Source organism: Triticum aestivum, chromosome 3D (genome assembly GCF_018294505.1).
Source record: "Triticum aestivum cultivar Chinese Spring chromosome 3D, IWGSC CS RefSeq v2.1, whole genome shotgun sequence".
Classification (NCBI taxonomy): Eukaryota; Viridiplantae; Streptophyta; class Magnoliopsida; order Poales; family Poaceae; genus Triticum; species Triticum aestivum.
In genome coordinates, this window is record NC_057802.1 from 612,585,784 (window position 1) to 612,595,418 (window position 9,635).

Below are 9,635 nucleotides of genomic sequence, written 5' to 3' on the forward strand. Positions count from 1 at the left end.
AAGCTAACGGAATGGGTCAAGTCAATCACATCATTCTCCTAATGATATGATCCCGTTAATCAAATGACAACTCATGTCTATGGCTAGGAAACACAGCCATCTTTGATCAACGAGCTAGTCAAGTAGAGGCATACTAGTGACGCTCTGTTTGTCTATGTATTCACACATGTATTATGTTTCCGGTTAATACAATTATAGCATGAATAATAAACATTTATCATGAAATAAGGAAATAAATAATAACTTTATTATGCCTCTAGGGCATATTTCCTTCAGATGATTCAATCATAGATCCTACATATAACTGGCTATAAATGAATCCAATACAAGAAAACCCTAACTAAACATCTAATTAAAAAAACCCTAACTACTACATCTACTGGATGTGATTCAATCACAGATTCTACATACAGTGGCTCTAATTGAATCCAATACAAAAAATCCCCAACTAAACATCTAATTAAAAAGCCCTAACTACTACATCTACTGGATGTGATTCAATCACAGATTCTACATATCCGTGGCTCTAATTGAATCCAATACAAAAAATCCCTAACTAAACATCTAATTAAAAAACCCTAACTACTACATCTACTGGATGTGATTCAATCACAGATTCTATATATCAGTGGCTCTAATTTAATCCAATACAAAAAATCCCCAACTAAACATCTCATTAAAAAACCCTAACTACTTGATCTACTGGATGATTCAATCACAGAATCCAAACTTAACCTTCACTACAAATCAATCAAACATCTAAAAACCCTAATTATCAGAAGGGGATGCAGCAACTAGCAACAACAATAAACCCTAACACCTAAATCTACTGCTTAACGGGGGTAACTAGCAACGGAGGGGACTGCTGGCAAGGATTACCTGTAGGTCCACGTGCTCGCCGCCGGCCTCCGCAGGTCCATCAGACGGGCCGCTCGACCTCACGCCAAGCTCTGGCACGGTGGGGTCCGCCACGGCTACCTTCTTCTCCTCCAGATCCGCCGCCGCAGCGACTGATCCAGCGCGTGGGGATGCAGCACCTCCTGCACCCGCACCGCCGACGAGGGTCTGCACGGCATCTGCCACGATCTCCGCGCCCGTCTTCTCCAGATCTCCGTCCGTGACGGCGGCTTCGCCACGGCCTTGCTCCCTCCGAGCCAGAAGCAAGCAGGACAAGAGAGGGAGGCGGTGGTGGTGAGCGAGCAGGTGGGGTGGCCGGTGAGGGAGACGATGAGGTAGAGGAGAGAGGAGGGAGAGGGAGGCGATTTGGGGGGAAATGGGGTGGGCGATGCGGCCGGCGCCCGTTCCCCTCCTCTTATACTAGGGGCCTTTTTTGGAAACTATCCACGTACACGTGCACGCGCAGACCGCGGGGAAACGCAACCGCCAGCGTATAATACACGTATACGCTTGGCGTACAATAGTACACGGGCCGGCGCGGGCTCATACAGGGCTCTACGACTGGTCTACGCGCGCTCTACGCCCACCTGAAATGACCATCGTGCCCCACGCGGTTAACCGCCATCAAGGCATCTGGACCGTCCTTGTGTTTTTCCCACTCGCGTTGAAGCACCGGAGCAGAAACGCATGTACTCCTATATATATGCCCACAAGGCTGAAGAAATACAACGACAATTACACCAATCCCTCCCTCCCTTCTAACACTCCATATGCTTGTAGACATCCATGTGGCCGGCCCAGAGATCTCGAGGTCGAGGTATGCTTGTCTTGGGGTCTAGGTCGTCGAGGACGTATGCGGATTCCGTGGTGACGACAAGCGGCACGGCGTCGCGGCACTGCTGCATCTCCGTCGTGCGCTGGTGGACGAGGTCGCGCCAGGACCAGCACACGAGCCGCACCCGCCGGCGCGAGGTCCATGGCAGCCGCAACAGGATCTCCACCACAAACTCCGTGGGGATGTCCTCCATTGCAACCGCGGCGGCTCCCAGGTCAGGTCTCCGATGTATTAGGCCCGTTTGTTGGGATCCGTTCCGTCTTCTCTGATTTTGAGACTATGCCGGAGGCGTTGGAAACGAAATCGGAACCGCGGAAATTACGAGACGTCGCGATCAGCCTGTCTGCAACGAGGGGATCGATCCGCGTTTACCAGCGAGCGAGCGAAGGTAGTTTGTTTCCGGGCGGCCGGGTGGCCTGGCCTCGCACGTCGTCGGGTCGCTCCTTTGTCCTTTTCTTCCTTCCTTTGCACGCCCGCACGGTTCCTCGTTTTCTCGATCTCGAGTTGTTGTTGGTTTTTTTTTTTGAGATACTCTAGTATACAGGATACTCAAGTGGTAGGAGTACATTCATCCTGCATCACTGTCATAAGCCTGTCCGGGACCCTGGCAATGAGCCGAAGACCACCATGCTGCCTTGCCTCTATAGCTAGCTAGCTCATGGGCCAGGGTGTTGCACCTTCTGCTCACATGACCGACACTGACAAAACATCTCGAGTTGTTGTTGATTTTTTCTTCTTCTCAACACCAACAAAGCACTGGAAAAAGAAAAATATACTGAATGAAAAAACACAAACAAAGCCAAGGGAAGCGTGGCCGGAGCCTCTATGGTGGCACCCTTTTTCCTACACCGAGTGTGTGGCAAGGAGAAGTGAGGCAATGGCAGGGCCCTCGGATTGGGCCCTGCAATGGCTGGTTCATCCGCGTCGTTCGGACCCTTGGTTCCGCCGGGGTTTGGTCCATTGCCGCGGGTCTCTCTAGCGACAATCGCTCCGGCGCAGGCGATAAGCAATTTGTTCCTCGTAGGCACGCACCGTTAGGTTATTTTTCATCCGATCCGATTGGATTCAGACCCATGATTAAAATCGAATCAATTTCATCCATTATACGTGTCTGCTCAGAGAGAGCTTACTAGGTTGTGCTTTCTATGATGACAATGCTAGATTGGTAGTTACATTATTGCATTGCTCAGACTGCTTGCTAGGTTGTTCTTCCTGCATTACGTTACTATTTTGGTAGTTATGGTCTTGCATTGCTCAGACTACTTGCTAGGTTGTTCTTGCTATGATCACAATGCTACTTAGGGTGTTGCTATAATCAGAATGGTTGCTAGGTTGTTTCTGTGATCAGTATAGTTGCTAGGTTATTGCTGTGAGCATAATCAATATATGCATGCTATAAATAGTAGGACAAATATGCATACATGATCACCCATGGACAAATGTGAAAATGTGCCCAATTGCAAGTGCCAAGTTGCACCGATCATTGCAGGTGTAGTTCGACATTTCTATGATCTGATCATATAGCAATACCCACCTGCAACTGCCATGATCAGTAGCTTGCATTTGGGCATTGCTATGATCTGATCGTAGCGATGCCCAATTGCAACTGCCGCTCATAAGTGCACCATTGAGAAAATGGCAACCAAAAATATGAGCCATTCAAGAGAGAACTCAACCTTGATAGTTAGTGCTTCGAAATTAATTCAGTCTCAAACGAATAACAACACAACAGATATAGAATCTATACAAATAAAGAACTAGTAGGCAGACGTTAACATATGTGCTATTCTTATTACTTGAAAATCCATTTATATATTTGGTCACCAAAGCCTATAAACACTCAACGCCTCCGTTGTCGTGATGTATGCGAATGTCCTACAAATATGGCCTCTTATCTTGGGAACTAACACCCTTTGAGAACAATAGTGGTCGTGGACTGCCTCGCCCTCTGACCTTGTCTTATAATTGTACGGCGTATGCAGGTACCACTGGAACAGTTTTTGGCCTTGTCCACTAACGGTTAGGACATACTCACCAAGAATGAAGTTTGGACGTGTCAGCTGGTGGTCCGCCCCAAGTGAAGCACTCAAACTATATTGATAGATCCAGGCCTGCTCATTTCCGGTGCTCTCAAGAATCCACACCTATAAGAAATCATAATTGAGTGAAGGCAACTCTTACGGATGAAATACATTATGTACATGCACATATACGTGTGGCCATAGCCTATATGAGACAGATATTTAAAAAGCACTTATAAACGGTTTTGGTAAGTTTACGTGACTCGATTTAGAAAACGGCAACGATACCTTGATCATGTATCCGCCGATAGCTATGGTGCTCAGCCTGCGCTGCACCTCCGTCAAGTGGCAGATGGGCATGGCCGGCATGGGCAATGGCTTTGTGGGTTTCACCCGCTCACTCTTGAGGTCAAAAGATATTATTTTCTCCTGCGATCCCTCGGTGACCCAGTACGAGACACCGGCGTCTAGTTTGCATTTCGTGTTAGGTGCTGCAACCTCCCTCCACGACGCCTCCCCTACCGTGAACATTTGCACCGTGTCCTTGGTCTTGAAGAAGCACGGGACGTGCACCACCTTGTAGTGCCCCGTACCGTGGTGGTACCCGAAGCTGTAGGCCTGGTGCCAGCTCCTGTCGGTGCGCCGCGAGTTGTAGCGCCTGAACAGGCCGTGGCGCGGGATCGGCGGGAGCGCAAGGGTGTCGCCGGTCGCCGGGTTGACAAGAGTGATGGCGCCGCCGGGCTTGGCGTTGTCGCAGAGGCAGAGCACGCCATTGCAGACGCCCACCACCTCCATATGCTTGTACACATCCAAGTGGCCGGTCCTGAGCTGTCGAGGTCGAGGTATGGAGTTCTCGGGGTCGTGGCCGTCGACGTCGAGAACATATGCGGACTCCGTGGTGACGACAAGCGGCACGGCGTCGCGGCACTGCTGCATCTCCGTCGTGCGCTGGTGGACGAGGTCGCGCCAAGACCGGCAGACTAGGCGCAGCCGCCTGCGCGAGGTCCATGGGAGCCGCAACAGGATCTCCACCACAAGCTCCGTTGGGATGTCCTCCATCGCAACCGCGGTGGCTCTCAGCTCAGGTCTCCGATGTTATATTAGGCCTGTTTCCTCGGATCCGTTCCGGCCGTTTCTTGAGACTTTGTTGCCGGAGGCGTTGGCACTTAATTCCATGGTTGGAGCAGAATCTTAACCGGAAACAAAATCAGTCTCGTCTGGTGATTACCCATCACGACACGTCCAAACCCATGTGTGAAGTCACGATCAGTACCGCGATCAACCCGCAAACACTATATCTCGCTTTTCGCTACGCGCCACTGTACTGGGCCGGTCATTTTCAGTGCATTTCGTTAGCTCGCACGCTGTCGCTTCTTGCATTCCCTTTGCTCGTTCGCTTCATTTTTTTTCTTTTTCTTTCTAGTTTCTCTGTTTCTTCACCAGTTTCTTGGTTTTATTTTTCTTCATGTTTTTTCTTTGTGTTTCTTTGGATTTCTTTTTTCCCTTTCCGGTTTTCACCTTTTTTGTTTTTATTTCTTTTTTATTAGTTTTCTTTATTTTTCATTTCGTTCTTTCTTCATTTTCTATCATGCTTGCTTTTCATCACTTTTATTTATTTCTTCCTCGTTTTTTCTGTTTTCATTATGTTGCACTGTTTTCTTTGGTTTCTTTGTCTTTTCCGTTTTAATTATATTTTTTATGTCTACTTTTTTTTCATACACATTCACTACTAGATATGTGAGTTTTAGCCACCAAGGTGGTTGGTTGCTAAAAGTACAAAGTTGGTCTCTACTGATCTACTGCTACAATACTACTTGGTCGCTTCGTGGTGGCTATAGTCTAGTCGCTATAGATATTGAGCGACCAACATTACGAATCCTGGTCACCAAATGTTGTATCAATAGGCACCAACTAAATATGACTAACAAAATTCAGACAAGGAACATGCCCGCCGTTGCCACAAGGAAGAGGCTCCTCTCTTCTGCCGCGAGGAACACGCCAGCCGCCGCGAGGAGCGCGCCCATCGCCTTCCGCCGCCCCCTCCGCCGGCAGGAACGAGTCAGCCTGCCGCCGCCACCAAGGAACGCGTCGGCTGCCGCCAGGGACGATCTGATTTGGGGGATTTGGGGGAGACGCTAGGAATGTGACTTGCCTTTTTGCATATTAGTCCTTGGTTGCTATTTCTCCACTGGATACAAAGTCGTGAGTGTACACCACATAGGCCTATGGTCACCAAAGAACTAATTAGCTGGTTGCAATTAGTACATCTTCAGCCACCAAACCGCTTGGTGACAAAATATCTGGTGGCAAATGATATATTTTCTTGTAGTGATTGTACATTTTTGGTATATGTCTATTACATTTTTCTAATGCATGGTCAATATTTTTTCTATATGAATTTAACATTTTTTAAATTCTTGATATGATTGGTGAAGAACATGCGCCACTTCACGTAATTGTTCTGGGCTGGATCAAGTATGAACTTGATATGATTGGAGAAGTGGTCCTGATGAAAATTGAGGAGGAATTGGTTGAGAGGGAGGGAAGCAAGCGGCGTAACCATGGTGGAGAGGGCAGATGTGGTAGCGGGGATGGTGTTGGAGAGGGGATGAGAGGTCCCAGGAGGGGAGGACTTGGGAGTGGAGGCGGCGGCAGCCGAGGAAGGAAGCTCTCCGAAGATGTCCTCGAAGGCCATGCATGGAGTCAGATACCAAGATAGAGGAAGAATAGCTCGCAGCACACAATGTATTGATCGATAAACAGGAGTTACAATGTACATATGGCGGCATCCCAGTGTCTCTGTGAAGAGTGGCATGCAGGCCAAGTCATGGAGTGGGCAGGCTGATCCTAGAATGTAGGATACAGTTACAACAATACACGCCTCATACATGTACATGAAATAATAAGTTAATAATGGGGAGGGATAGAAGATTGATTATGTTATGAATGCGCCAAGGCAAGTAAATATTGAAGATTTATTCCGTTATGAATTTTTGCAAGGAATGTGTAGGTCAGGGAGGGATCGGTTGACATATATGGGGTCTTCGAAAACAAAACAATGATTAGTGGGGGGGGGAAAAACTGTATCGAAAAAACCAGATGGGTGGGGCCAGAAAAATCGGTGGGGGAGGTCCTTCTACCGATCGATGGGAGGGAGGACCGAACGAACAAAATGACTTACGGACTCCCCTTTTAGGAGTAGACATGTTTAAGTTTTTCCACTATGCATTTAGTTGGGTCGTCCAAGCTAGTGTGTTAGTTTATTTGAAATAAGTCATGCAGATTAGAGAGTAGTGTGCATGGCAGGATTTGTCGTGCCAGGTTGCGAGTGTCGCATGACACCATGCATGTTTAGCAATGGCACTAGTGTCTGTGCCGTTGGGTTGATCTGATCTGCATGGATGTGGTAACGCCATGAACCAGTGCTGCGTGGAGTCCAAGCGGTCAAGTCAGAGATGATATTGATGTGGACATATAAGCAGGACTTGGAAGTGACTCAGGCTGTGCATGCTAGTGCGGGTAGTGGAGCAGTATTAGTGGATCAGGCTGTTAGGCTTGGCCGTGTGTGTGTGCATGAGCCGTGTTATAAAGCTCTGTAATCATGTTGTTTATTTTGGTAAGCACAAGTGCGTGTGCATCAGACTGTGTATGTTTTTTCTTCCGAGTGTGTGCAGTGTGTGTGAGTCTTCTTTCTCCTTGGGCAAGGCCATCAAGAGCTTGGCAACGGATCTGAACTGCCGTCGCACCGGCCATCGGCAAGCAAGAGGGACTTGAAGGGGCTGTGCCTCCATTAGGTTTGGGGAATTTCAGGGCTGTGCTGACGCTTCGGAGAAGAAGAACGATATTGGCTAGAAAATACTAACTAGAAGTGAAGTTTTTTTTGTACAGAAGCGTGTAGTTATGCGGACAACTCCCTCCACAAAGATCTGTGCCATCCAAGTCCAATTTGATGGCTCACATCAATTTTTTCTGTTAGTTATGCGTACAACTCCCTCCACAAAGATATGTGCCATCCAAGTCCAATCTGATGGCTCACATCAATTTTTTCTGTTTTTCACCAGAGGCCGTTTTTTTATCCTACTCACTCCCAGATATCTGGCTGGTAGGGGGACTTTGTGACAATATCACATCCATTATTCACCACTTCTGGTGGGGAAGCAGTAGGGGGAAACGCAAACCAGCTTGGGTAGCGTGGGATGTCATGACCAAACCGAAGCATATGGGAGGAATGGGGTTTAGGGACCTGGAGCTTTTCAATTTAGCTTTGCTCTCGAGACAGTCATGGAAATTATTGAATGAGACCGACTCACTGAGTGCAAGGCTACTGAAGGCCGTTTATTATCCAGATGTATCACTACTTCGAGCGGAGTTGGGGTCGCACCCGTCTCTGATTTGGAGAGCGATCTTAGATGGAAGAGATGTGTTGGCTCAAGGTGTGATTAGAAGAATTGGTGATGGAGCCTCTACCAGGATCTGGGACCATAACTGGATCCCACTAGCAAGCTACAAGAGACCGATTGCATCACTGGTTGCAGCCCCGCCACATATGGTTTCTGATCTTATTGAGCCGACAACGGCTTCATGGAGAGAGGAGCTGATCCGAGCAGTGTTTACCGAGTTCGATGCAGAAGCAATATTGAAAATACCTCTATGCACGCGACGAATTGGTGACTTCTGGTCCTGGGGTGAAGAACCTCGAGGAAACTTTTCAGTCGGGTCTGCATACCACATGCTAGTTCGAACTAAATATGATAGAGAGGGCTGGCTTGATGAACGAGAGACACCATCTTCCAGTGAGGGGGGAAGCAAGGAATGGAGGGCCATTTGGAAGGTTGAGGTACCAAGCAAAATCAAGGTTTTTCTGTGGCGACTCGCTCGACACTCCATACCGTCGGGGGACGTCTTACACAGGAGGAACATGGCGACGACAAGGGCATGTGGATTGTGTGGGTCACCCGATTCTTGGAGACATGCGCTGCTGAACTGTCCGATGGCGCGCTGCACTTGGGCGCTTTCTTCGGAGGCCATTTTGGATCAACTGAGCTCTCAACAACAAGAGTGCCCCAAAGTGTGGTTATTTGCTATGATGAGAGCGCTAAAACCTGATGATTTTGTTAGGTTTTCAGTCTCAATTTGGGCCATGTGGGGAGCAAGGAGGAAAGCATTGTATGAAGGCTTGTTCAAGTCACCCCAGACGACACATGGGTTCATAAATTTTTATATAGCTGATTTTCAGATCATTGCCCCAAAGATAGATGCATTAGGGGGTGGAACCATGCAACATCCGACCTGGATCGCTCCTCCTGAAGGCTACGCAAAGCTGGACGTGGATGCGGCTGTGGGCTGCAGAAGCCGATATGGAGCTGTGGCGGTGATATGCAGGGACCAAGAAGGCAGTTTTCTTGGGGCATCGGCTTTTATTTTCAAGCATATCAAAGATCCTGCTACACTAGAAGCTTTGGCGATAAGAGAGGGCCTTGATCTTGCAGCAGACTTACATACATCATGGGTACATGCAGCTACAGATTGCAAGGGTGTGGCAAATGAGATCGCAGGAGGAGCACTGCGGCTTACGGACCAATGATTAGGGAGGTTGAGATACAAGCATCTTCATTTATTTCTTGTAACGTAGTTTACCAGTCTAGGAGCTCAAATTTTATGCTCACAACTTAGTAAAGCATGCTTTAACTTTGAGTGTTGGCCGCCATGTTTGGCTAGGCCAGCGCGAAGGCATTTCATTCGTCCATGTAAATATTGTGACGACGTAATAAAGCTTTGCGAGGTTGCCTCAAAAAAAATTAGCGGAATGTACAATGTGTTTTCTAAATGTACCCGGGCCTCCTATTTCATGCTCTTTGCCTCGATAGGAGAGCTGATGAACA

The 9,635-nt window shown here is 48.0% G+C and overlaps 1 protein-coding gene across 1 annotated transcript; it reads right to left on the reverse strand.

Moving 5' to 3' along the window:
* Positions 1–2,416: 2,416 nt before the first annotated feature.
* LOC123076684 (F-box protein At3g07870-like) lies at positions 2,417–4,871 on the reverse strand. Its single transcript, XM_044498806.1, has 3 exons — positions 4,042–4,871; positions 3,751–3,876; positions 2,417–2,488 (listed from the first exon to the last, which is right to left on the reverse strand). Exons 1-3 carry the CDS (start codon positions 4,810–4,812, stop codon positions 2,417–2,419), a joined length of 969 nt encoding a protein of 322 aa, XP_044354741.1. The 5' UTR covers positions 4,813–4,871.
* Positions 4,872–9,635: the final 4,764 nt, after the last annotated feature.

Coding starts and splice junctions, on each gene's coding strand:
- LOC123076684 (XM_044498806.1), bottom strand. CDS start 4,812: ATGGAGGACATCCCAACGGAGCTTGTGGTGGAGATCCTGTTGCGGCTC. Junction 3,877..4,041: donor TCGGCGGATACATGATCAAG/GTATCGTTGCCG, acceptor GATTTCTTATAG/GTGTGGATTCTTGAGAGCAC. Junction 2,489..3,750: donor TTGGTGAGTATGTCCTAACC/GTTAGTGGACAA, acceptor TTCTTTTTCCAG/TGCTTTGTTGGTGTTGAGAA.